A 26,139-nucleotide genomic window follows, 5' to 3' on the forward strand; every position below is an offset into this window, starting at 1 on the left:
TGCTTTTGTCTTCCTGTTTGTGAGCCTACGGGCATGGTGGTGTTATACTGTTATGGTTCCTGTTGGAGACTGCCTTATGTTGATTAGGTTTAGAGGTTTGCGTGATTCTCGGTGTCACTGGGTTTTCGCCCCGCGATGGGCTGCTCGATGACGAGTGCTCATAGTGGGTTTCCTAGTGGTGCTTTGATCTCGCCTTACCCCTTTCTAGCTTCCTTATGTTTAGTCGTTATGCTGGGTCCTGTGTTCGCTGAACTTTGTATTTCCGTTATGCTTTTAATGGAAAGGGGTTAAGGCCCGGGTCAAAAAAAAAAAATAAGCTACATCCAGCACTGCATTGCGTACATCCAATACTGCATAACCTACAGCCACGGCCAGCTGCACCATCGCACATGTGCACAGCTAGCGATCAGATATACGTATAGGCGGGAAGTGCGGGGCGAGCTGGTTTTTTTTTTGGACTTTGACAAATTAAATCAAACAAACAAGACAAACAATATGAAAACAAGGTAATGCTAACATCATATTTAGATGTGAGATAATATCTCACATCTAGATGTAACATAGACAGACCCAAAATTAAAATGATATAATATTAATGGTGACATATCTAAACATAATATACTTTTTTTGAATACATACTCATAAATGGTATTTGAAGGCATACCCATAAAATAATATTTTAAAATAATACACCCAAGAATAAGATACGCATATATGCCTTGAACACATACTCCGTAAATGATATAAGAGACATACCCATAAATAATATATCAAAAATTAAAATAAACATACTGTTCTACAAAAATTACACGTATATTGACGACATACCCGTAAATGATTTTCAAGACATATCAGAAAATGAAATAAGTGCACGTATAAGAAAGAAGGGCACGTAATGGAGCATGCATGGACTTACTGGATCATTAATTGCTGATTTTCTCTCTCCTTCTAAACAAAAGCACACTCTGAAAACACATTTTAGTTAGGTCTATCTATATCTCTGAACATACAAGCACTCTGCAGTATAGTACCCTAGAACATGTAAGCAACGGTGTCCTATTTTAAATAGTCCTGTAAAAAAAGCATGACACGTAAACACAACGGTGTATCCGCGTTGTAATTCATTCATTGTTGTTGTTTCAGTTGCCTTTTGGTACAGTATCCACTGGACTGTATTCACGTTGTAGTTCATTCATTGTTGATTGTTTCAGTTGCCTTTTGGTACAGTGTCCACAGGACTTTCAAATACGTCCTGTAAAAAAAACGCTGAAGAAAAATAGCACTTTCATCATGAACGATGTGACTCATTAGGACAGCTAAAAATCCAAGTTGGCAAGGATGCTGCTGTACTTCCACCCTTTCATGTCTCGCAATGCTTACTTTTTATTTAGAGCCTGAGCACTTTCATCAAGAATATTTCTAGCAGAATATGAATCAAGATGCAAGAAGCTTCAGACCGATAGCAGGCAATGCAATCCTGCAGGATCATCAGGTAAGCGTTCTATTTCTCAAACTTCCATGTGCATGTAAGTAGGACTTAACAAGTTGCCCAAGGTTTGGGTGCCTTCTATCTAGATGGTTCTTCTTCCTTGTGACATGTTGATATGCAGTTCCTTCTGAGGTGCAATTGTATTTTGATCCAGAATATCAACACTGCAACCATAAATAAAAATAATTGAGGGAAACATGCCTCCTCTACATATCCTTTTCATGCACATCATGATGTGGTTCACGTGTCAGAATAATCATAAAGAATAATACATAACAACAAATACATGTTTACTCTTCAGTTATTTACACATATAACACTAGAAAAGTAATACTCCCTCTGTTTCTAAATATAGGTCTTTTTAGAGATTTCAATACAGACTACATACGGATGTATATAGACGTATTTTAGAGTGTTGATTCACTCATTTTGCTCCGTATGTATTTCGTATTGGAATCTCTAAAAAGTCTTATATTTGGGAATGGAAGGAGTAATTGGTATCCTATAAATACACCCATTGACTGCAATCATTTAACATGGATGCTCAAATATCAGGTCATGGCGTGGTAAACAACTTCTATGTGAACTGAACAGATGAACTGCTAGTCAGCTCATGCCTTTGCAGCTAATTACTGCAATGACAAATAAAGTTGAGCTGCGCTGCCCAGGTAAAGGTCCCAAAACTGGATGATGTGGAACTCAACGGCAGCAAAAAGCAAAGATCAATGATCTGACCAGACTAGTTGTGGAGAGAGCTCTGTGTCATGGATGTAAGTGATGGATGGATCCTAGCCGTCTTCAGTGATCGTGAAACACTTCTTCCTTCTGAATATTCCTCGCCAAGTGGCCATCTTGGACGCAAGTCATACTGTAGTAGACAAAAACTGATCAGAGAGGATGCTAGCAAAACAGCCAGAACAAAACCCATAAGTTCTGCATCAGATCTTAAATACTCAGTGAAAGATACTTATCAGCACAAGACAATGGCCTGATTCAGAAGTGCCTACATTCCAATGAAAGAAACTAGAAAGCCGGGTGCTCATAGTCCCTACATTAAATGACCGAGCTTCAACAATCACGCCAAATTCAATTGTGTGTTTTTCTAACAGCTGGTTGTCAACACTATTCAAAGTTCCAAACCAAGTTCAAGAATTTGACATATTTTATTTAGGCCCTGTTCGGAACTTCCCCGCTCTGTGGAGTTGGGGAGTTGGATTTTGGCAGCTCCGCCTAATTAAGCTAAAGGATGGTCCGCTCCGGGAGCGGAGTTAACAGAGCAGAGAGAAACCGAACACAGCCTTAACTCTTCAACCTTTGATGATGATGGAATTAGTGAATTCCTATTGATTTTACATTTATATTCTTCACTGACATACCAAATCCTTTTATGCAAGTAACTATTTAGCTTTGAAAAGGAGCTGATCATACATCTGAATTAACAAAACAACAAAATAATAAGATCTTAAAACTCAGAGCTTACAATGAAAAACAAAATGATGCAACTATGAATAAATACAAAATGGAGCTTCCTATAGTGCAATTTAACCAGTTACTTTGGGCACTTATTTTTATAAGTGACCTGTTATTATTATTTTTAACTCATACATTACGCAGTTGATTTTATCAACTGTGCATACTGCTTGGTTAGGTTACCTGCATATCATCAGGCTCATCAGCGGGAGGTGGATCTTCAAATCTACCTGCAACAAAGTGCTCGATTCCAGTCCAAGCAATCATGACACCTATATGCAAATAAAGGAACATAGCATATGTTACTAGTTCTAAAAGAATACTACTCCCTCCGTCCCATAATATAAGAGCATTTTTGACACTAAACTAGTGTAAAAACGCTCTTATATTATGGGACGGAGGGAGTATATCTGATAGTTATCACAGATGCGGGAATAACTGAGAGCGAAGTTGGCAGAAATAGTCAGGATATAACTCATTCACATGCTTCAAAATAAAAAGAGAATACAGCCTAGGGCCTAGACTGAAAAATAGAGAACTGTGCTGAGTTGCATCAAAGTTGATTTTGAATATTAGATGGTTTTACTGGCAGTATGATTGAATATTTACTAATTACAGCTCATAATGACAAACTCATTACCATTGTCGGTACATAGACTTGGGGGAGGGGATACGAGCTGTAGGCCATTCTTCTCAGCAATATGATTCAAGCGGGTCCTAACATACTGGTTAGAAGCAACACCACCTGAAACAACCTTTAATAATTGAATTGATTAACCACTGGATGAATTAAGAAAAGTGGCTGAATTTAACAGGAACAAGATATATGCATTACAAAGTTTTTAATAGAAGGTTTCATCTTCAATGCCCATTCAACTGCTCGCTGGCATCTATCCTCCAAATGCAGAACAGCAATCCTCTGCACAAGTTAAAATTATCAGAAACTTATCAGAGTCCTCATGGACAATGAGTACAAATATCCATGATACTAAACCTGGAAAGAGGCGGCAATGTTCGCCCTTAGTTGTCTGTCTTCTTCTGTTGCGGAAGAAATGGGGATATCATCTGTGCACCTACAATGGTGTAAAAACGGCAACACAGTTAACTAATAATCACAGCACAGCCACTCGCCAACCCTGATTGCATATTTTTCCTTCAGTGATAAATAGTTAAATACAGTAAGGCATCTTGTACACTCATTCATTTCAAACAAACTGATATATTTGGTAACTTCTTAGCCTACTTCATCTGTAGTCCCGTTGGAAATGTTCAATTTATCAGGGCATAATGTATTCATCAAATTAAGGTGTCAAACTGTCACTGCTTGAAAGATGTAAGATGATTTCCATGAAAAATTGTCTATGCTGATTTAAGCATCAGTTGTATCACTCTTCCCACCAGTACTGTTCTTGTGATTTGGCTCACAAGAATGCTACCACATCTGTATGGCATTATTCACACGAAAAGGTTTCCTAATTCCAACAATATATAAACCTTGCTTAGCAAACATTTGCAACACAGATCATTGTACATTGTGCAATCTGTATGAATGTTCTCTAAAAAAAAATGAATTTTGCGTGTTTGAGATTAGGTTATTAAATGGATTGGCTCTCCAGCACAAGTTTCAGGTTACAACCCCTACTCCATGAAACAAACAAACAAACAATGAGAGTAAATAAGATTATATGTATACTACTGAGAGTTCCAAATGAAGTTGTGTTTGAAAACCTGAGGTGTAGCATCAAAAAGAATGAATTCGAAGGACAAATAAACAAGGAACAAACAGCATGACAAATGGCAAAACGCAAGGTTGTATTGAAGACACCCGCAGGTGTGTTCATCTTATGATGAAGATGATGAAACAAACAGTGCAACTAAAAGGAATGGCATATTCATACAGATTTCTGGATTCAATAGTCAATCGAACTTGAGTCTTCAGACCAGCATAAGAGAAATTGCAATCTTTGTGTTGTCGCATCGGAACCTGGAGGTATACAAAAAAGGCAAGTAACATGTCAAATTGAACTAAAAGATTAGTGGCAAGTAAACATAATTACTGTGGAATTACACCTGAAAACTTACTGTGAAATTAATAGAATTTGGATCACCTTCTAGGGCAAGCTCTTCAAGAGCAGGACCACCACCTTTCCGGATATCAAGACCCAGCCATCTTGCTGCCTTGTCATATGCCTCACCAATTGCATCATCTATAGTAGTCCCCAGTTGAACATACTCACCAAGGTTCTGAGCGAGAACAAGAAGATTGTGTCCTCCTGTACATATTAACTAGTTAGCGCAATGCCGTAAAAAAATCAGCAAACACAACTGTGACAGTGTCAGTATAAAAACTAGCATGTCTGCTAGATTAAGACATCTCTTACATGAACTTCGGCTGCTGTAGTTTTGCTTCAAATTATTTTGAATAAAAAATCTAAAAAGAAATAGTGGATGGAAACCTCAATTTGTAGGAGTGAAAATATTAATCACATTTCAATCATTGCAATAAGGCATAAAATAATAGCTGGCTTTGGACTCCGACAGGCAGGAAAAAAATGAATGCATATCTTCTATGGCATTATTGCTATCGTAATTTACAACTGTAAGCTCCTCTGGAATAAGAGAATTAAGCTAGATCATGGTATATAATACTGAGACATGGTACTGTAATTAGCATATACCTGAAATTAGAAGAGCTAAAAATGGGTAATTAAGGTCCTTGTTCACCAGCCTGACAAGGATCAAACCACATTAAATACATAATTCAGTGAATGCAATATCATTAGAAGTATGGGAGGCACGTGTGCTGCTCTTTTTTTATGTTTATAGAGCAAGGCCTTCATTGCAAATATGAAATATGTTCACCATATTTGAAGTAGTTAAACTACGAATTTTCACATCAGAAGTTCACAACAAGGCATGCTGGAAACAGATATGACAGTGAGAAAGAGCTTGCCGACGTAAATACTTTCCTACTCAAAGACAAATTGTAGCTATAGATTTCAATTTAGTTCAATCTTTGGAGGTCGTATATCACTAAAAAATAGTTTGATTTTCAGTTTTCGCAGCTTGTGCTAGACCAGTTCAATGTCTTGATAAGTCCACAGCTATTTTAAGGGGAAAACATAATGTAGGACGTATGAGCAGTTTGTAAGCATAGCTCAGATGGCTAGGTTCCTTGTGGCGGAACCTGCCCACCCGGGTTCAAGTCCTAGACTTGACACAGGTGGTCGCAGTTTCCTGGTTTTATTCCAGGCTTTCCGGCAATATTCGTTCAGCGGTATGGCTAGGTGCTCATAGGAGTAGGCCGGTAGGGTGTGCGTGTGTGATTTCATAGGGGTGACTGTGCAAGCGTGTATGTGCGCGTCTGCGTCCGTACTGTGTTTCTCAAGAAAAAAGTAATTCGCAAAAGCAAACCCACAAAAATAAACACTTTGTGGACCTGGTTTTTGAAATTACATGAAAACACCTTGTGTCCTCGAACCAAAAACAAATTCTATATAGCTGATTCGGTGTGATGTTGAACTCATCAAATAAATTGTGCGTCACTAAAGAGATGTCAGAAGTTAAATGATTACCTGGAAACTAATGCATGTGCCTCCATATGGTGAACTCCAACAATAGGCAAGCCAAATACTTTTGCTATTTTCCGAGCTTTGTGAACACCAACTGCAATTTGACAGGTCATTACACTCGCATACAAAAAAACAGAAAAAGGTGAACTTATTTACAAGCTTTAACAAAAGTCTTGCACTCCATAAACACTAGAACAAATAATAAAATGGTTTGTCTCCAGGTTCAAGAGTGTCCCAAAAAACCCAGAAGATACAGTGGTCTACTTATCATAGTTCAAAAAAAGAAAGAAAAAAAAGACCAATTCTGATTGAGTGGGTAAGTAAGCTGTATATGTAATATTGAAGAAGCCCATTTTTCGTCCCTCGGAATTGCTTTTAATAAACCAAAGTTAGGGGTTTTCCAGAATATTTATGAACGTTATGCATGTTTAAAAAAGTCAGCACTAAATTATCCAAAACAGTTCTTTAAGTGAATAGCAAGATTCTTTAGTCTGATTAACTTTAACTCACTTGGACCACTGTCACCATACCTAAAGCCTAACTGATAAAATTATCCGATGTGCAAGCTTACAAATTACATTAATTTTTTGCGTGGATAAAAGTTGAATTTGGTAACTGACGAACAGACATTTCCTTAAACATCAGTAATTCATCAAGATCAGAATAGAAAAAACAGGAACCTCTAAGGCATAGACTAAGTCCTGGTCCAATGGTCACGGCCACAGCAGAAAGATCACTCTCTGACACATTTGCATCATCGAGTGCTTTCTGAACAACCTGCAAGACAAGGACATAGAAGACAGTTAAAACAAACATAATAATAAAAGTCATCCATCTTCTTAAAGGAAGATGAACCTGATCGATTGCAAGCGCGTGAGCTTCTTCGGCCATCTTAGGAGCGACCCCGCCCCATTTCACAAGCAAATCTGACTTACAAACACACAACAGTACGATCAGCAACATGTAAAGGATACAACATTTGCCAAAAATTCCTGACAACAGAATTAGACATGAAACATCTGGAGAGAATGTGAACTGAAAAGCAAATCCTTACTTGGGAAGAAATCGCTTGGCTAAGGATCTCCCCGTCGCCTCTAACCTGCAACCAACCAAGCACCATAGAGACAGGCCGTAAGCATAAAATCTAGAAGGTTCGGCCACAAATAGAAGCGACTGGACAGAAATGGTGCAGCGAATGAGCCATGCATACCACAGCGGCGGCGGTGTCGTCACAGCTGGTCTCAATGCCGAGCATGAGGAGATCCCGGCGGGCGGGGATAGCTGCAGAGGCCATGGTGACGAGGGCGCGTGGAGTAGGAGAGGTTGATGGGGAGGAAGCTGAGGCGAGGAGGCTGCGGAAAAGTGGATGGTGATAGCGGAAGGGTTGTGATGGGGTTCGGAGGAGGAAGGCGGCGGTGCGTGAAACAGGCGGCAATAAGGTCGGGAGAAGGGTGGACGCCATTTTTCCAGGCGCTGTTCCGGCAGGTGACCCAGCAGCCTCAGCTGGGAACACAATCAAATGGATGAACCATGCTCACTGTCCATACACATAGCAAATATTCCTCACAATCCATACACATACAGAATAGAAGAATATATCATGCTCGCTGTCCAACAATCAAAGAATAGAACCAAACAACAGCAATGGGGTTCCTGTGTGCTTATTATACCTCTGATTTTTGAGGGAGAGAAAGGGGGCTGCTGTGCTTGTTATCTTGGCCGGCTTGGTGCTACCAGGAGATCGCTCGGTGCTAGCTGCAGAGAGGAAGAGAGGGTGGGGGTCAGAGCCCGGCAAAGAGAAGTACAGAGGAGAGCCCTACTCCACGCCCAGTGTCTAAAACTGAAATTCCCATCCAATGGCGACCCCCGGCCATAGCATAAGCCACCTGGCCTCCGCGCTGGAGTTCGCCGCGGTCTGCCTCATTCGCCATCCCGGACCCAACCCTCACCACACCGGCCTCCCGCACACTACCCATCCCTAACCGTCCACTGCCTCACTCCCCTCCCGCCCACCACCATCGCTCACCTCCCACCTCGACGCGCGCCACCGTCGCTCACCTATCGCGACCCGCCGGCCGCCGCTTTAGCGAGATAGAGAAAAGATTACAGAGGGGGAGAGAGAGAGGGGAGAGGGGCTGCACTGCACCTCGACGCGCGCCGCCGCTGCCGTCTCTGTCGGGGGTGAGGATTGGGTAGCTTTCTGTTCCTGTGGAGGGTGAGAAAAGAAAAAGAAAAACGTTTCGCACCTCGGGAGGTGACTGGCCCGGGCGAGCTTGGCCGTGGGCGGCCGAACAGCCGGCCGCCATCCTCCAGGCCGGCGTGTTCGCGTGCTCCGTCGGCGCCGCGCTCGCAGGCCAGGCCGAACAGCACGGTGTCGGGTCTGGAACATGAGCGGCGCGCCGGTGTACGCGCGAACGATGACCGTGGTGACTGTTGTCCTCCTCCGTCGCCCACCACCTGTTCGACCAAGGTCCATGCTATGCTATGGATTATGGATGCTTCTTGGCACATGTTCATGCGCTCCATGGCTGTCGAAGATCGTGAGAGTGCCACGTCCACGCCACGGTTCTTGCTCTCAAGGTTTGCCTGGTAATTTGATCAAGAAGCATTTATCTCTAATACAATTAATCTTTACAAGATGATCTTTTCCCTACGTCTGTCAAATTAATCTTCACCTGTACTGTACTGACATTGACAGCCCTCGCAAAGGAAAAAGGAAATGCTGACACTGACAGCGTCAGTCAACTATTATGGTCTTTCTTGACGCCATTTTTCAATCTCACTTTGTCTTCTTGGGAGCAACGAATGGTATCCTATGCCTACACGCCTACCTCAATGATTGGCTATATATTTGTGCATTCTTCCTCGGTTCTTCCAATCCTGCACACTCGGTCACTCAACTAAGTTGCACTACCCACGCATACGCTCGTATCATAATAAAGCTGCTGTCTCTTGTTGGTATACCTTCTCCTTCTTCTCCTTCTCCCGGCGATTGCCAGAAATGGTTCGAAATTACAGGTGGGTGTTGCAGTCTATATGCTTGCTCTTTTCTTCTTCTTCTTCTTGGATTGTTGTCTTAGTTGGGAATATTCAGGCTGCTCGACGAAATGAGGCTGTGGGTGGTCGTCATATGGCTGTTTGTTTGTGCGGCGGCTCTTCCTGGCGGCGAGCAGCCGCTGTCGAGGATCGCAGTTGAGAGAACAACCCTCGCCATCGATGACTCGGTGCATGTAAAGGCGTCCCCGTTGGTTCTTGGGCTCAAGGTTAGCATGCCCCACTTCTCACCACTCTTGTTCAACAGTTCCACAGTGATGTGATGCCATCCTGCAGGGCGAGAACAGCGAGTGGGTAGAGGTGGAGTTCTTCCATCCAAATCCCTCCGATGACGACTGGATTGGTGTGTTTTCTCCTGCCAATTTCAGGTAATAATATCAGTATATCTGCGTGGAGGCAAATCTATTGTAACATGATCTCAATCCACCTAGGCTTTCAGAGATGCACCTGAGATCTTACGCGTTATTTGATTTGTTGTTTCTTTTTTGAAAAAAAAATAGTGATGCGATATGCGAGCCTGAAAATGAGAGGCAGCAACCTCCAGTGCTATGCACAGCACCTATCAAGGTTGGCATTATTTTTCCTGTTCCATTTGGCTAATTGAGCTTCAGATATAGTTCTATGCCAGGATTCAGACTCTGGGATACTTCTGTTTCGAACATTAACCTTTTCCTTTCCTATCTTCATTGCAGTACCAATTTGCAAAGTTCAAGAATGATGGCTATAACAGGTCTGGGAAGGGAAACTTGAAGCTTCAGTTGATCAACCAGAGGGAAGACTTCTCTTTTGCACTATTTTCCGGTGGTCTGATGAAGGCAAGGCTATACTGTGTTACCTCAACTTCTCTGCATAATAACAACTCTGCTCTAACAAAAAAAATATACGTGTCATATTCCTGAGACTGAAAAATGTCCACTCCTGTAACAGCCCAAGCTGATTGCTGTCTCAAACATGGTCACCTTTGCAAACCCAAAGGCACCTGTCTACCCACGTTTGGCACAAGGGAAGTCTTGGGATGAAGTAAGCTTACCTATAAATTCACCATTGAGTGGACCGTTTTAAATTGTGTGTCTTTTTCACGAGAATATGCATCGTATTATTCATCTCAATTCAGCATTGAAACTAGCTATACAATAGTACTGTCTTCAGTTATCTAAGGTAACTGTACTAGTACTATTGTAGATGACAATCACCTGGACAAGTGGATACGATATAAAAGAAGCAGTTCCTTTTGTTGAATGGGGTGCGAAAGGCGGGTCTCAGTTTCTTTCCCCAGCCGGAACATTAACATTCAACAGAAATAGCATGTGCGGTATGTCACTATTTGCCTATTCTTCTTAAGAGATGAGATGATCGTAGTTCAGAATTTACACCGTCAACATAACTGAGAATCTGCTCATAGGTTTTCTTAGGTCATTTGTTTTTGTTTTGAATCAAACGCCTTACCTCTAATCTGCACATGTAGGAGCACCTGCTCGAACTGTTGGTTGGCGCCATCCGGGTTACATTCATACTAGTTTCTTGAAGGATCTGTGGCCAGACTCCAAGTGTGTTGTCTATCTTGTCTCTTTAACCTGTTTTGAAATTTTGATGCATCCAGCTACTAAGAAATGGTTACTTAAAAAATTTCAGGTATACCTACAGGCTTGGCCATAGGTTACCAAATGGTACCCACATCTGGAGCAAGTTATATAACTTTAAAGCATCACCTTATCCTGGGCAAGATTCCTTGCAACAAATTGTCATATTTGGAGATATGGGAAAGGTATATTATGTTTTCTTCCCATCTTGGTTTTATTTCATATTTTTCTTGTAACAACTAGACATTTTCCAGTTACGGTGATTCTCTTTCTGAATAAGAATTACATTGATTTTTTGTGCTCGCATTTTTTTCTTCAGGCAGAGGCAGATGGTTCTAATGAGTTCAATGACTTCCAACCTGGCTCACTGAACACTACTAACCAGATCATTAAAGACCTAGAAAACGTTGACATGGTGCTTCACATTGGGGACATTTGCTACGCCAATGGCTACTTGTCTCAGTGGGATCAGTTCACCTCACAGATTGAACCAATTGCATCAACTGTACCATACATGATTGGCAGGTTAGTTTAGTATATCATTTCAGAACTTCCTCTGTTCTCAAAATGTATTACTGTTTCATAAATACAAGAATGGGCATTTCTGCAGTGGTAACCATGAAAGAGACTGGCCCGGGACTGGATCTTTCTATGGGAATCTTGACTCAGGTGGAGAATGTGGTGTTCCTGCGCAAACTGTATTCTATACTCCTGCTGAGAACCGTGCAAAATTCTGGTAAATGCTGTGACTCAGTGAGGCCATAACTCTTCCTTTTAAGATGTACAGTACAATCCTTGAAATTTACTGACAGACAGCTATCCTTCTTCAGGTATGCGACAGATTATGGCATGTTCAGGTTCTGCATTGCTAACACAGAAGAAGATTGGAGGCCAGGGACCGAGCAGTACAAGTTCATTGAGCAATGCCTGTCATCCGTCGACAGGCAGAAGCAGCCCTGGCTCATCTTTCTGGCGCACCGTGTTCTTGGGTACTCATCCTGCACTTACTATGAGACAGAGGGCACTTTCGAGGAACCGATGGGACGAGAAGCGCTGCAGGAGCTCTGGCAGAAGTACAAGGTTGATCTCGCCTTCTACGGTCATGTCCATAACTATGAAAGGACATGTCCAGTCTATCAGGTATGTACCTGGTTAGCATTTGCACCAGACTGAAGTTTTCTGTAGAATATTGCATTTGCACTTGCTTCAGATGACAAGTCCCAGTAAGTACTATTACTAGTATTGCTACTGTAAATATTATGGTTTACAGGCATAAAGCTTACATATCCTGTTACAATATATTTTTAGGAGATAAGTCTGTTACAATCTTATATATCCTGTTACAATCTTTAATTGGTTGCAGAGCCAATGCGTCGTTGATGCATCGGATCATTACAGTGGCCCGTTCAAGGCAACAACACATGTGGTTGTTGGTGGTGCTGGCGCTAGCATTGCAGATTCAGCATTTACCACATCAAATATCCAGTGGAGTCACTTCAGGGACTTTGACTTTGGGTTCGTCAAGCTCACGGCCTTCAACCATTCATCCTTGCTGTTCGAGTACAAGAAAAGCCGTGATGGCAATGTGTATGATCATTTCACAATCTCGCGGGATTACCGAGATGTCCTGGCTTGCTCCATCGACAACTGCCCAAGGACTACGCTGGCTTCCTGAAGCCCCAACACTTCCAAACGGGGAATCAGTTGATCTGCTAATGGTTGCTGGTTTGTGTGTGGCCCAATACAAGTGTCTAAGATATTTACGTATCTTAGAAACTTGTATTGGCTACCTGAAGCTCCAGTACATTCAGACGGGGGAATCAGTCGATGTGCTACTAGTTACTGGTGTGTATGTGGCCCAATACAAATCTGTAAGATATTTAAATATTCCAGTTCTGTATACGAAATAAAATAAACTACACGGTTCTTAAGTTTCAGTTCTGGATTTCCAACCTTCAAAATTCTAATTCGATACTTTGAGTTTTTAAGTTTAAAACCGGGATGCTGAATTCAAAATTTTAAATTTGTATAACTTACATTTTTCAAGTTTACATAATATAATACCATAATTTAAAAAATAAAGATTGAGTCATCAATTTTTAAAATATATATAATTTGGCACAAAATGGTAAGGGGACCAATAAACCCGGACGGAGGTAGTAATAAAGAAAATAAGTATTCTTAGTTCGTCATGTTATTTTTCAGACAACTACCTGATGTTCCTGGTAATCAACCGCAGGTTAGTTTTAAGTCAGATTTCCTCTTTTGCTGGAAACCCCTGATAATAATTGGGTTAATCAACACGCAGTAAATATCAAATGCTTTTTAAAAGTTTCCATATTTTTTAAATGCTAACTCTAAGTTTAACATGTCATATATGAAATTTAATTAGAACAATGCGTAGATTTCTATTTAGGGTGCAACCTTAATCAATAGCGCATGATCTGTCTTTATTGCAAGCCGGATTGGAAATGAGCACCTTAGCAAAACCAAAATTGGAGATGAAAGAAACAATCTATAACCACGCAGAAAAAAGGTTGATTTCTTACCTTATGCCGAGAGAGAGACGTCTTAGGATTGAGAACATCCAAATATGTTGTGATTGTGTGAGCACTGAGGCCATCGTTGGCGATGGCGGGAAGGAGGATAAGTGCTAACACAGATGGGATGTCATGTATTGAAAGGAAAGACCTAGACCTATTAGGGTCTTGACTCATGGTTATTGGGTTAGAGGAGTGTGGTATTTGTTTCTCCCGTTGCAATGTACGGGCTTTTTTGCTAGTATATATAGACTAGTAAGCATGCACGTGCATTGCACGTCTGAAACAAAATAAGTTCACATGGTACAATATTAAAATAATATTTATCCAAAATTTTAGATCGCTACAAAATGTTGTCAAGTCACTCAAATTGTATTTCTAAAAGTGTGACATATTTGTGATCGAAGGCACATATCATAATCTATAATAAAAAACATATATTCTGAATCTAATTTTTATTTTAGCAATGTCCATATTGTCACGATGACTATCTCGTGCATACTGGCACATCGACTAAGACAAAAATAAGAAAACATTGGTGATATGAGGCAAAATGTAATATGTGACTATAGTAACTTATACAAAAGTTTAGATCCATATAGTGAGATGGAATGTCTCTGAATAGTTGGACTTCGTGGCGCGCTAGTATCCCTACACACATATTAAATCAGTCAACATTCATGTATTCATCATTGTCTCGTATGTTTTTTACTTGTCTCAACTTTAAACTAATAGGATAAAGATTAGACCTTTTCACCCATTCACTAATGTAAAATCAGAATTCTCTCAGTTATAATGACATTAGAGTAGTAATTTATTGGAATTCAAAATTAACTAAAAAAATATGTCTCACTCTAGTAGAGCGACATCATCATCCATACTGATAAAAAAGCAAATTTCATCCAATAAGTCATCATTTGTTGGATTGAGAGACGTTGAAAGGGTAAATGATTGCGAGATGAGCTCAATTTCTGATGATGTATTTGATGTTTTGAGGTTCTCAAAGGGTCTATCCAAGAATCATACAATCCATGTGATTTGTGGCACCCTGAACGTCATCTTCCATGTCTCGATTTCTTATATCATCATCATCATCATTCAATTCCGAGTCCGCTAAAGTGACAACTAATTTTGTTCTAAAATCTGTCATATAATCCTATTAAAATAATATCAGAGTTAAATAATGATACAACATAGAATAAATATAATAATAAACAACGGAAAAATACTTGTAGAGTGTCAGACAAAATATCTCTTGTGAAGTATTCCATAAAATATACCATCCACATACCACAAGATGATCTGCATGATTAGTAAACTTAAATCTACTCAATTTTTTTTCATCAATTCTATTGATATTTGTATTAAAATACTTTTAAAATCATCAAATGATCATGACTGTAATAAGCTGTGATGAAAAAAAAATCTCACCCACGCAGGTGAATTGGACATGCCCTATAATAAATAATCGATGATAATTCTTTTTCGAAAATGTTAACGCCCAGACGTGTGGGCATTAGTCAACTCGTCCACACGCCTCCATCACCGTCCAGTAACTTCTGCACGAATGTTGGTATGAATTAGCTGATTTTGTGTCCACGTAGGACAACTCGCGTGTGTGGTGTGTGAGAGAGGTCGCCCACACATCCGTTTTACCACACGGAGGGGCCGATGTGTGGGCGTTTAGCAGTTCGCCCACACACCAGTTTTTCAATCACGCACAAGGGCTGGTGTGTGGGCATTTGCCATCTCACCCACACACCCGCCTCCTCTCCCACACCCAAGCTGCCAGTTGCCATGCGTTTTGCAGTGTACATGGCAACTGCCCTAGTATGATTGCAAGCAGATGGCATCTCTCTCTTTTTTTTACCCGAACATGTCAGTTGCCATATGTTTTGCATGGTACATGGCAAACTGCCCTAACGTGCACGTAAGCAGATGGAAACTCTTTCTTTTTAAATGGCAACTGCCCTAGCGTGCTTGTGAGCACATGGCAACTCTCTCTTTTACCCGAACATGTTTTTTGCCATGCCTTCTTTTGTAGCGCTACATGGCAACTGCCTAGTGTTAGTAGGTGGCAACTCCTAAAGTTTTGAAATCATGGCAACTGTAGTAGACCAGACCACACATGACAACAGCTGTAGTTATCCAAAAAATGGCAATCTGGAACTTTGACCTGAGATGGCAACTGCAGTTGAGCAAACATGGCAACTGTAGTTGTCCGACATGGCAACCGTAGTTCAGCGACATGGAAACTGCACTTAAACGAACATGACGAGGGTCCGGCCCATGGCAACTGCGGGGCGCGCGGTAAAGTGTCACGTGGGGCGTGCGGGACCATGAGGTACGAGGCCTGACGTACCGGGCGTATGTGTGTTATCTATTTTGCCCACACGCACGCGTGTAAGAGGGACCGGGAGAAAAAAAAGAGGCGTGTGGGCGCTAATTGTTTTGCCCACACACAAACGTGTGAGCTGGTCCTCTTAGGCACCACACAAAACATGTGGGCAGATTTCTTAACACCCACACGTGTGGCAGTTATTGACGCCCTTCTTTTTTGTATGGACAATGCCGCACCCACTCACAATCCCTCCCTGGTCACTGCCTAATAGAAGTATTATTAGTAAGAAGTAGTAGTATTAAAAAAACTCAGTCAGCTAAAAAAACTCAGTCAACCTTCCTCAGTCCCCTCACATTTCTTATCTTCCCCATTCTTCCTTCCTACCTCCTCCTCTGTTGCCACACGCTAGATCCCCCATCCACAGCCGGCACTCTCTGGTGGGCGCCCCTCCCATTCGTCACCATTGTCGGCGGACACATAGGCCCATGCTCTTCCCTGCCCCGCCCCTTCTTCATATCCGATCCCCGAAGTGCTCGAGGAGGCGCTCGAGCTCGGCATGCACGCCGGCGACACCGGGGCCCTCCCTCCTCCTGATGCACTCTCCGTCGCCGCCATGAGCGTCTCCACCTTCTCCCGCGCGCCGTGAATCCTCCCTCCCCCCTGCTCGAGACGCCATCAAGGTCCGGTTCCAACTCTTCTTCTCCCCTCGATCCGGATGCTCTGCTCTCCGACACCATCTTTTTGCTTGTTCGATTCAGTCTGGAGCAGGAGCAGCTGCTGCTCGCGACCTCTAGTTCCTTCTTTCCATGGATGTGCTGCTGCTCGGGGCCCTCCCTATGCTTCTCCTCGCTCGTACGGGTCCAGGTTAGTCTCTCCGACCCCGCCGCCTGCTCGTCCCCGTAAAATCGGTGCGTAGCCTCACTGTGTGCAATGTTCATCGCCTAGGGTTAGCTGCTCAGGGGACATGGTGTGTTCCGTGTGGCGCTGCCTTCGCGGCAGCCGCCGTTGTTGTGTCTCGTGTGTCGCGGCAGCCAATGGGTCGGGAAGGTCTGAGACTGGAGGTCCCTGCTCGCCAACTCACAGACGGTTGTTCTCCGACCAGTTAAAAATGAGTAAGCTTTCTTCCAAGCCTATGATTTTCCTTTCATCCTCTTAGTTGGTGCCTTTGTTGATGATGCAGCCCTGAATGGTTCAGATTTTTTGAAGGAGAAGGAGGTGCGAAAGGGGATGGGAGCAACAAGTCTGAATCGAAGAGTATGTTTTGATTCTGAGATGCATTGTACAGTATTTTTATTGTTCTAAGAAATCCATGTAGTTGTCTATGGAGCATTTCCTTGAAGTGATGGTTGGGTATATTTGTTTACTAATTCAAACTTCCAGATTACCTTAGTCGGCAACTCCAAATATTTCTTAGATGTCTTACCGCAAGCATTGTACTGCAAAAATATATATACTAAACCGGTTCATGATAGATCAACCAAATCTCGTTGATGCTCTCACCTATTAGGATATGTACATGAAAAGAAGGATATGCTAAATCTGCTTAGTCCCAACAAATAATCATTCAAATGCACCATTTTACGCTCTGGAAGCAGGAAGTGCAACTTCTTTAGTCTTTAGAATTAGAATGGATCAGGTGTACTCCAGATGTTTTCAGTTTTAAATAATTATGCACACAAGAGTGCATTGCGAAATAGCAATAAAAAGTTGGATTTTGACTGGTACCGAAAAGGATTAGACCTCCGTAGAAACAATTCGCTGCTGCTGACTCAGACAGAGTTGTGCTGCACCACGTTGATCTCGTCGTCATCGAAGTCGTTGATGGACATGCCCATATCTTGCCGCCTGCATGGCATGTGTAGTGACCATATGGACATGAAGCTGATCCTATTGCTCAAAGGATACATATTATCTTTATGTGTTTCCTGAACTGGTCGGATTAGCAGTGATGTTTGCATCTCCTCCCTCTTCCTACTCGACCACCACTTTCTTCTAGGAACTGATAGCATGTCCTGCCATGAGGAATTTGAAGCGGTCAGAAGACATAAGAGCCGGGTCCTAAACTATGTTAAGGCCATGCTGATGTGTAAGAGTTTGCGGGTGACATCCTCCATGGCAATCATATTCCCTCCAACATCCTTCAGGCCATGGCGACCAGGTGATGCTAACAGCTCAGTTGGATAAAGGTTCCTTATGTTTTGCGATTTAGTTGAGTTGGGTTACTCTATTGTGTGCCTCACGTCAGGGTTGAGTAGAGTTAATCTTGCCTATGCTAGTGCTAGCCTGCTGGATTTGGGTGATATCCAAAGATACATTTAAACTTGCAAACAAATTTCCTTAGAGGGGAATTATAACATGCAAGCACTATAAGTTCAGTGTATTATTATTAGTACTGCATAGCAAATTAGCAATCCAGTTCATTCATAAATAAGATTTCAACACACCATTGGTATAAAATATCGTACATAGTTCCGAGGTCTACATGCCTCGCCTGATCCTGAATTTGACCCATAAATATATTTCAGAGACACAACTGTAAATATATTAAGTAAGAGCAGAGGTGACTGTTGCTGCTGTTTTGCCGGCAAGAGGGCATGCATCTGTGCATACAGCAGCCACGGACTAAGCATTCCTTCACCAGTAGTAAGGTGTTCTTACCCTTGCATTCTTTGTCCCCAAATAAGAAATAAGAGGACTCTGTCTCCTGCCGCCATAGGGGGTCATCTGCCCATGTGATTCTCCACCGCATTATGGTCTTATCAAACGATGGTGAAGTCGGACTAATAACTAACCATAGTGGTGAGGTCTTTGCGGTGCATTCCTGGGCCTAGCGAGTCGAGCACCTGGATACACTGCACCTTGGTATTTTTAACTGCTAGGTACCAATAAAGTCTTCAATGTTTATTCATGCAACAGCTAGAACGAATATCTGAAAATAGGCATTTTTTTAGTTTAGGTCCCATCTATACAAACATCCGTCCTCGATTGAATTAATAGTAATATGTACGGAACTGAGGCTCACCATATCTTGGTGCGTCACCATATCTTGGTGCGTCATCCTGTATAGAGCTAAATTCCTTATCTTAGAGATGCATGCATTCTCTAAGAACAAAATTCATGTATTCATCAGTATTTGCTATGGGAGTATTGCGTCCAAGTTGGTACGATTCAAAAGCTACATCTTGATGCGTCATCATGTATGAATCATTTGTCTGGTCATTGCCCAGGATAGAAAATCACAAGATTAGTAGAGCATAACAATGTAGGTATTGTAGTAGACGTAGGATCGACAAAAGTAATTTGCAGGTTTTTAGTGTTTTGAGTACCATGTTCAACAGAGCCTCTCTTATCATTATCCGGCGTATTTTTCAAGTTGATTTGAGCCAGTAAAAGGCTGCATACCTGAACAAAGGAAAGAGAACCCGAATGTACGGTCAAATAAACATTGTCGACACAGTTGCAACATAATTAAGGTCCTGTTCGGTACCACTCCGCTCCACAACTCCAGGAGCGGAGTTGGCGGAGCTGCAGTTCAAAACGACCGAGCTGCACTTCCCCCGCTCCGCAGATTCCGGGAGCGGGCGACTACCGAACAGGGCCTAAATCGACGAACTAACCATCTTCAATTGTGCAACATGGGTCACGTATTCTGCTGAGTTGGGGTACCTTAACCCCTGAAATTTGGACGTTAGGCCCTGCATTCATCATTTTTCAACATAGAAAACCTTTAATGAGATGTGAAACGAACGGCTTATAGCATTCTGCTGTGCAACTATTTATTTTTTAGAACTCTGTTGTCAAAATTCTAATCCTGACTAATGTTGCAATAGGTCAAAGAAGTCGAACCTGAAGAAGTGCAGGGAAGAATTATGGTTGCGTGTGGCTGGCTGGTTCAGGGGAATTTCAGGGCGGGCGCGGCGGCACGGGTGCCGGAGCAGGCTCCTAGGCACTGGCGATCTGTCGGACGGATATTAGAAACGAAGGTGAGGTTGTATCTTGTTAGGTGGGTCTTCATTGGCCGTCGAAATCATACCTGGCCAATCTGATGGGGCTGCCTACTGCTCCAGAACTCATGCAGATGATGCATAATAATCTTGTTGTAGCCTGGCCGATCCGTGAATATTTGATTGTAGGTGAAGGAGGAGCGGCCGCCCACTCGACGGTGCGGTGTAGGGCGGCGAGGGAGGCCGCCAGGGAGGCCTCAATGCGGTGCAGGACGGCGAGGGAACCGTCCAGCGAGGCGACGATGCGATGCAGGGATCCAGGCCGCCGTGCAGGGAGGCGACATGACTGCTGAGCTTCGTCTGGGGCGGTGGCGAGGAAAGGCAGGGAGTGGGGCCAGGGGCACGATTAGGTCCGATTTCCTTTTTTTGCGAGTTGGTTAGATGGTTAGATTAGCGTGATTTGAGGGGCTGCGGATGCGGGACGGAGAGTTTCATATTTTCCTCTTGTGGAGTATGGTCAGTCTATTGAAACTGCTAAGCGCACACCAGATCTTGAATAAATTAATGATGACTGTTGGATTGGGTCGTGTGGGCTTCATCCTGTGGTGCTGATGTGTCTGTGTACGTTTTGCGGGGTGCACGTAACAAAGTTCTTGTTTGATTGTTTAATAGTAGTGAAGATGAAGAAAACCGTGTCTGATTTCTTTTCTCTTCTTACATGGCTATAATTTATTTTTAGAAGATTATAGGGGGCTTCGGGCTTCCCAGAAGAAAGAAGGGTGGTCTGAGTTGTGCGGAGGCACGTAGTCGATGGTAAAAGAACACCCGCAAAAAAAAAAAAACCCGTCAAAGCCCAGCCCAAATTGAGGGAGAGGGAGAGACCGACTACGTATCATGTTGGGCCTTATGGGTTATAAAAGTGCCCTCACGCGGGAGAGACTCACCCCACGCGGCCACGCCACTCTTTCTCGTAGGCCCGCCCTACCCCAAGTCCCCAACCCCGACCTCGCGATGGCCGGCGACGGCGATTCCGACACATACCTGAAGCGCATCCAGGCGGAGACCCTCCGTAACGAGCACAAGCGCGTGTGTATTGACCAAGAGTTCCACAGTCCCGCCGGCTCTCCAGCGTCCTCTTCGCCTGAAACCGGGTAAGATCACCCCCACCTCCCTGCCATTGCTTATTGCCGTTGAAGAAATAACCTTTTTTTTTAAGGTGCAAAGACACAAATTTTGTCGAGAGCTGCAAACGCAACCGCTGTTTCCTTTTAGTTTGTGAACTAGTAGTTCAGTTAACAGCGAGATAGCACGCTCAAGCGTGAAGTTTAAGTGTGCCTGAAGCTTAAGTGTGTCCATGGGAAAACAAGTACTACTCCCTATGTAAAATTGTAAACTAATATAAGATCTTTTACTCCCTCTGTAAACTAGTATAAGATCTTCTAGATCCCTCTGTAAACTAATGTAAGATCTTTTAGATCACTACTTTAGTGATCTACTCCAGATATTGTATTATACAGTATTAATTTACAGAGGGGGTACTTATTGGGGCTACTAGTATGGATCTGTCTAAGTTTGAGCTGAATGACACACCTCATATGCTTGAATCAGCCGACATGTATGCCCATCTTCAGTTTGCCCTTCCTTTATAAATTAACACTGTATTTCGTATGCTGAAATGATGGGCACTTGTTATAACCCATATGGCTGAACTAACCACAATAGTCACTGACACAGTATCATTTTGTCTAGGGTTGAGGAGCATGCCGGCAAGGTGAGCAGCAGTGAACTTGGGTGTACAAGCACGGATCTGGCTAATTTTGAGACCCTGACGCTGAACGATACACCTCACACACTTGAATCAGCCGACAGGTGTTTCCATCTTTATTTTGTCCTTACTTTTATTAGTTTGGTTTGTTCAAATGTTGGGAAATTGTTATGACATATATCGTTGAACTAATGGGTATTTATTATGACCGATACGGTTGAACCAATTGTACTACTTGTTATGACCTATATGGTGGATGCGGGGTAAATTCTGTTTAATGATGAGACCTACTCATTTTTTTTCTGTTCAAGCCAACCTGCAGGACCTTTAGCTTTCCCTGTTTTTGATTAATCAATACAATTAATTGGAAAAATCTTGTTGGTAATTTACAGTAGGCGGCACAGGTGGAAAAATGTCGCAAGTGATATAGCCATTGGTCATTTTGCAAAAAGTTAGGAGTGGATTCTGACTGCCTTCGTGTGTGTGTGTGTGTGTGTTCTAAACATGCTCCATTAAATGTATATCTCATGGTTAAGATTGATTATAGATTTATTTGTTTCCATAAGACTTCCGAGCCTCCACAGCCATAGAAGTTGACTAAAGCATGGATGTAAATTGTTTGACCTAGGGTGGTAATGCATGCTGACGCAGTCGATGGTGCCGTTCTTGATTCCACACTTGCGGAGCCACCAGCGCACGAGAAACAAAAACCAAGGTAAGGACTCCCCAAACATGTTTTAAATGATGTATACTGATTTTCAGAAAGCACTCGTGTTGTTACGTTTCTTTAGGTTAACACAATAGCTTTATGTATTGGAGCTATGAATTGTCTTTCATAGGTCATAATGGAAAGTAGCATAGTTGCTATGCCTAGTGAACCCCACGTCATCTATATTTCTAGAACCAGGTTTTAGTATCACACCCATACCCAGGTACTGTAATCAATGGTGCATAGTGAATAAAGCAAGGTTCATTACAGCTTAAAACAAGTTCAATTAAGCTGAGAATCCATTTATCACAACTTGTCCCTTGTTGTATCATTACATGAACTTCGTCCTACATCTATGTATCGGACCCTGGGATCAAGATTATATAAATCTAGTTGTAGACAATCATATGAAAAGCCTCACTCGATGCAACTGAGTTGGAGTGTCATCGCTTGGCATAGCATGATAAATCCCGAGCTCTTACCGCATGAGTCGCTCGATGGAGCTGAGCTTGAGCGTTATTGCTTTGCCTTAAACGGGATCAGAGAAACGTCTAAATAATTACCCGTAGCAAAGAGTGGGTCTTACACTAGTTATTAACCATTTTTGTTGACTGTACTCTGATGTTTCTATCTAGGCGGGAGATACCACGAAAATATTGGCCACCCAAATATGAAGGTGATATAAAATTTGCAGAAGAACAAGCTCGAAAACAAGCTGAATCAATTCAAGAACGAGGACATTATACTTCTTCTAAGGAAGAACTTGCTCAAAATGCGAATAGATGGATGACCGAGGAGGCGATGGTGGCTTTCAGAAAATACATCGAGAGTGAAGATGATCTTAAGGTTCCCATGTCTGTTCTAAATCTTTAATTGTTTGGACTGTAGAGACCTATCACTAACACTTCTTTCATCTTAGGGAGTTGAGTATGAATTTGATGAACTTCTCCATCAATGTTTTAATGTGGAGCATTATTTAAAGACATGTCATCACTTCACCTTTACTGTCAAGATAAAGAAGCATGGCTCAGCCGATTGGACATCAGTGATGTACTTCGCTGAGGTCCGCGGAATATTTATGATAAAGGATTATTTCTGTTATCCTTTAGACCCGGATGAAAATGGTATGAGAAATTTCACCTTGTGAATTCTAGTGATCTAAAAAGATTCTAATCTTGTGGCTTATTTTGTTAGGTCAATGTTATGCATGTCAGAACCAAGGAATGCATGAGTTAAGGCACCCATCAGTAGGGATATTTGACTGCGGCAAGGAAGATGCATCATTTCCCTACTATTGTGAGGAAAGTGACTCTGATGAATATCATCCAAAAATGGAATGGAGTGAATCTGATGATGATATGAGTTGATGGCATTGTCCATCATTCTTGTAGGAGTGTAAGTTTACTTTAGCCCTTCTATTCTCATATCCTCTTGATCTGTTGACTCAAGTCAAGTTGCTAGTTGATTTGACAATCGCAGTGTATAATCGACTACAGGCATCCGAAAAATGGTCACTTGCCGCACAGCAATGGTTTATCAGGGTTCACCCCTAGCTCCAGCAGTATCATCCATGGCTGGCTGGGACCTTTTTTATTTTGGGGTTCTATGTAGAGAGACTGGCTGGACATGGGATGTGCTATTATGTATTGTTGGTTATAATGCCACACTGGTGTTTGCTCTGATGCAGCCGGTTTGTTTAAGTTCTTGGTTTCGCACCTGGTGAACTGTAAGTTTGCATGTACTTTTTTTTGAGTTGGTGTTTTCATGTACTTGGAAGTTGGAACTGATGAACATCATCTGACTCAGACACCTGAACTGTGTTGTCCTTTTGTGATGATTTCTCTTTATCTGAAGTTGCTGATGCACTTGAACTGAAAGATATCTTGCTAGTAACGGTATTGATGTGGTGCCACCTGAAATATTTCCTTATCTTCAATCTGTGCTAGTGCCTTCACATGACCTTCCAGGGCGTGAAGCAGAGAGACAATATAAGAGGGGAGACGCTTTAATCACACCGACTGATTTTAGCGTAGCAACAACCGACTCGTGTTTGATTATCACGGAGCACCTTCTTCCGCTTCCTATTAAACCAAAATCTAGACAGGAAATAAGTGCTTATTGCTGTTACCTTTGGTGGATTAGGCATCAGATTACTCATAAGTCCAATAAATGATGTAGATGCAAAAATAACTAACTTTTGCATATCTGAGGCTCAAAAACCCCTCTTCAACAGATGATGTATATGCAAAAAATAATTCATCTCTGTCTTCCGGAGATGTAAAATACAACATCTCACAGTGCAAATTTGCATCTCCACATACAGGAGATGTAAAAGCGGCGGTCGCGCGCCAACCGCCCAACTACCTTCATTTGGCTTCCGCACGACTGTCGGCCGCCGCCGCCATGGCTGACGCCGATGACCCCACCCGCCAGCCGCTTGTCTGACCCACCTTGCCGCAACGACCGTCGGCGCGACCACGGTCCCCAATTTGGCCTCTGCCTCCATGCCGCCACCCCGGATTTGCCCCCACCTCCGCCGGTTGTCGTCGCGCCGGAGCTGCCTGCGAAGAAGCAACGGGGCGCCAAGCCACACGGTGGAGGCGTGAAATGACAGATGGCGCGGGGGCGCAACCCAACGGTGAACCAACCTCGGCTGGCCAAAATTTCGAAGCCGGACGCGGCTGCTGCGGGCAATATGCTGCTGCCGGCGGCCGTGGCTTCTTCCTTTGGCCAAAGAGGCCCTTCTCCACCTCCGCCGCTGCCCCTACGCCGTTCATCCTCCTCTTTCCGCCTCGAATCGCCCCTGTTCCATCGCCCTAATTCGTGTCGTCGCCCCGATTCGCCACCCCCACCGCCTCGCCGCCGCCGGCCCGAATCACGCCATGCCGCCACCGTCCCCACTGCCGCCGCCCCGATTTGACCGCCGCCCACTAGTTTTTACATCTCCATTTTGCATCACCTATTGAAGTTGCACTTTACATATCTGTTTTACATCATCTGTTGCAGTTGACCCTTTTTTTAGATGCAAAAAACACTTTTTGATGATGTAAATTTTTACATTCGTGTTTTACATCTCTAAATTGCTCTAATGATATTTCCACTCCTGAATGTCCAGCAGTTAGAGCATCTACAGCCGGACTTGGCAAATCCGACCCCCCTATACGTTCGTAGACGCGCCGGGGTACGCTCGTGGGCGCATCTGGATGGGCCTCATATTTCCGTCCCGGCATCCACATATCTCAAATCCGGACTCTCAAATACATGCATGTCGATCATACAAGCCAATGTCGCACATAAATAGCAAATATTGGTACAAAGCATAGATAGTGTTTACATAAATTTATTTTAAATTCCAAACTCAAGCATTGGCTCCTTGTTGCCATTGTGGGTCTACATGTGCTCCACAAGATCATTGAGTAGTTGTGTGTGCACCTGCTGATCTCGAAGATGTTGATGCTGAAGGAAATATGCCCTAGAGGCAATAATAAAGTTATTATTTATTTCCTCATATCATGGTAAATGTTTATTATTCATGCTAGAATTGTATTAACCGGAAACATAATACATGTGTGAATACATAGACAAACATAGTGTCACTAGTATGCCTCTACTTGACTAGCTCATTGATCAAAGATGATTGAGTTTCCTAACCATGGATATGAGTTATCATTTGAT

The 26,139-nt window shown here is 42.7% G+C and overlaps 4 protein-coding genes across 17 annotated transcripts; 3 read left to right on the top strand and 1 right to left on the bottom strand.

The window, feature by feature from the left end:
• Positions 1-1,315: 1,315 nt before the first annotated feature.
• LOC119307697 (probable tRNA N6-adenosine threonylcarbamoyltransferase, mitochondrial) lies at positions 1,316-8,781 on the bottom strand. Of its 3 annotated transcripts, none has more exons than XM_037583761.1 (16): positions 8,678-8,781; positions 8,202-8,286; positions 7,742-8,068; positions 7,586-7,630; positions 7,387-7,461; positions 7,212-7,308; positions 6,535-6,625; positions 5,638-5,687; positions 5,042-5,232; positions 4,858-4,943; positions 3,954-4,032; positions 3,795-3,878; positions 3,600-3,714; positions 3,143-3,231; positions 2,225-2,357; positions 1,316-1,653 (listed from the first exon to the last, which is right to left on the bottom strand). In XM_037583761.1, the coding sequence occupies exons 3-15, from the start codon at positions 7,991-7,993 to the stop codon at positions 2,229-2,231; spliced, it is 1,383 nt and encodes a 460-aa protein (XP_037439658.1). In that variant the 5' UTR covers positions 7,994-8,068; positions 8,202-8,286; positions 8,678-8,781; the 3' UTR covers positions 1,316-1,653; positions 2,225-2,228. The 3 variants fall into 3 exon arrangements, 2 of the variants coding, with proteins under 2 accessions (XP_037439658.1, XP_037439659.1); XM_037583762.1 differs by lacking the exon at positions 8,678-8,781 and adding an exon at positions 8,558-8,668; XR_005149489.1 differs by lacking the exons at positions 1,316-1,653; positions 2,225-2,357 and having other exon boundaries at positions 3,600-3,704.
• A 121-nt stretch (positions 8,782-8,902) lies between these two features.
• Positions 8,903-13,102, top strand: LOC119307696 (probable inactive purple acid phosphatase 1). 2 transcript variants are annotated; one of them, XM_037583758.1, is made up of 14 exons: positions 8,903-9,120; positions 9,230-9,549; positions 9,626-9,794; positions 9,862-9,953; positions 10,086-10,152; positions 10,278-10,400; positions 10,513-10,605; positions 10,768-10,897; positions 11,051-11,132; positions 11,218-11,350; positions 11,485-11,690; positions 11,776-11,901; positions 11,996-12,305; positions 12,529-13,102. In XM_037583758.1, the coding sequence occupies exons 2-14, from the start codon at positions 9,533-9,535 to the stop codon at positions 12,838-12,840; spliced, it is 1,860 nt and encodes a 619-aa protein (XP_037439655.1). In that variant the 5' UTR covers positions 8,903-9,120; positions 9,230-9,532; the 3' UTR covers positions 12,841-13,102. The 2 variants fall into 2 exon arrangements, with proteins under 2 accessions (XP_037439655.1, XP_037439656.1); XM_037583759.1 differs by having other exon boundaries at positions 8,903-9,111.
• Positions 13,103-16,400: 3,298 nt separating this feature from the next.
• Positions 16,401-20,659, top strand: LOC119307699. 11 transcript variants are annotated; one of them, XM_037583766.1, is made up of 6 exons: positions 16,402-16,726; positions 16,805-16,910; positions 16,992-17,132; positions 17,227-17,300; positions 19,877-20,029; positions 20,180-20,659. In XM_037583766.1, the coding sequence occupies exons 2-6, from the start codon at positions 16,853-16,855 to the stop codon at positions 20,429-20,431; spliced, it is 678 nt and encodes a 225-aa protein (XP_037439663.1). In that variant the 5' UTR covers positions 16,402-16,726; positions 16,805-16,852; the 3' UTR covers positions 20,432-20,659. The 11 variants fall into 11 exon arrangements, 9 of the variants coding, with proteins under 9 accessions (XP_037439662.1, XP_037439663.1, XP_037439670.1 ...); XM_037583767.1 differs by having other exon boundaries at positions 16,404-16,726; positions 16,992-17,158; positions 17,242-17,300; XM_037583765.1 differs by having other exon boundaries at positions 16,401-16,910.
• Positions 20,660-20,923: 264 nt separating this feature from the next.
• Positions 20,924-24,293, top strand: LOC119307698. The gene is made up of 7 exons (XM_037583763.1): positions 20,924-21,141; positions 21,740-21,859; positions 22,384-22,470; positions 23,100-23,310; positions 23,384-23,588; positions 23,659-23,859; positions 23,961-24,293. The coding sequence occupies exons 1-6, from the start codon at positions 21,002-21,004 to the stop codon at positions 23,829-23,831; spliced, it is 936 nt and encodes a 311-aa protein (XP_037439660.1). The 5' UTR covers positions 20,924-21,001; the 3' UTR covers positions 23,832-23,859; positions 23,961-24,293.
• Positions 24,294-26,139: the final 1,846 nt, after the last annotated feature.

This window comes from Triticum dicoccoides, chromosome 5B, assembly GCF_002162155.2.
Source record: "Triticum dicoccoides isolate Atlit2015 ecotype Zavitan chromosome 5B, WEW_v2.0, whole genome shotgun sequence".
NCBI classification, from domain to species: domain Eukaryota; kingdom Viridiplantae; phylum Streptophyta; class Magnoliopsida; order Poales; family Poaceae; genus Triticum; species Triticum dicoccoides.

Bases quoted from the DNA above. Each gene is read 5' to 3' on its own strand.
- LOC119307699 (XM_037583764.1), top strand. From the start codon at position 16,762: ATGCTCTGCTCTCCGACACCATCTTTTTGCTTGTTCGATTCAGTCTGG. The intron at 17,301-19,876 runs GTATGTTTTGAT...ATGTTGCAATAG, and splicing joins CAACAAGTCTGAATCGAAGA to GTCAAAGAAGTCGAACCTGA. The intron at 20,030-20,179 runs GTGAGGTTGTAT...ATTTGATTGTAG, and splicing joins GACGGATATTAGAAACGAAG to GTGAAGGAGGAGCGGCCGCC.
- LOC119307696 (XM_037583758.1), top strand. The intron at 11,351-11,484 runs GTATATTATGTT...TTTTTTCTTCAG, and splicing joins TATTTGGAGATATGGGAAAG to GCAGAGGCAGATGGTTCTAA. The intron at 12,306-12,528 runs GTATGTACCTGG...AATTGGTTGCAG, and splicing joins GGACATGTCCAGTCTATCAG to AGCCAATGCGTCGTTGATGC.
- LOC119307697 (XM_037583761.1), bottom strand. From the start codon at position 7,993: ATGGCGTCCACCCTTCTCCCGACCTTATTGCCGCCTGTTTCACGCACC. The intron at 7,309-7,386 runs GTTCATCTTCCT...CTTGTCTTGCAG, and splicing joins ACGCGCTTGCAATCGATCAG to GTTGTTCAGAAAGCACTCGA. The intron at 3,232-3,599 runs GTAATGAGTTTG...ATTTGCATATAG, and splicing joins AAGTCTATGTACCGACAATG to GTGTCATGATTGCTTGGACT.
- LOC119307698 (XM_037583763.1), top strand. From the start codon at position 21,002: ATGGCCGGCGACGGCGATTCCGACACATACCTGAAGCGCATCCAGGCG. The intron at 21,860-22,383 runs GTGTTTCCATCT...TGTTTGACCTAG, and splicing joins ACACTTGAATCAGCCGACAG to GGTGGTAATGCATGCTGACG. The intron at 23,589-23,658 runs GTATGAGAAATT...TTATTTTGTTAG, and splicing joins TTTAGACCCGGATGAAAATG to GTCAATGTTATGCATGTCAG.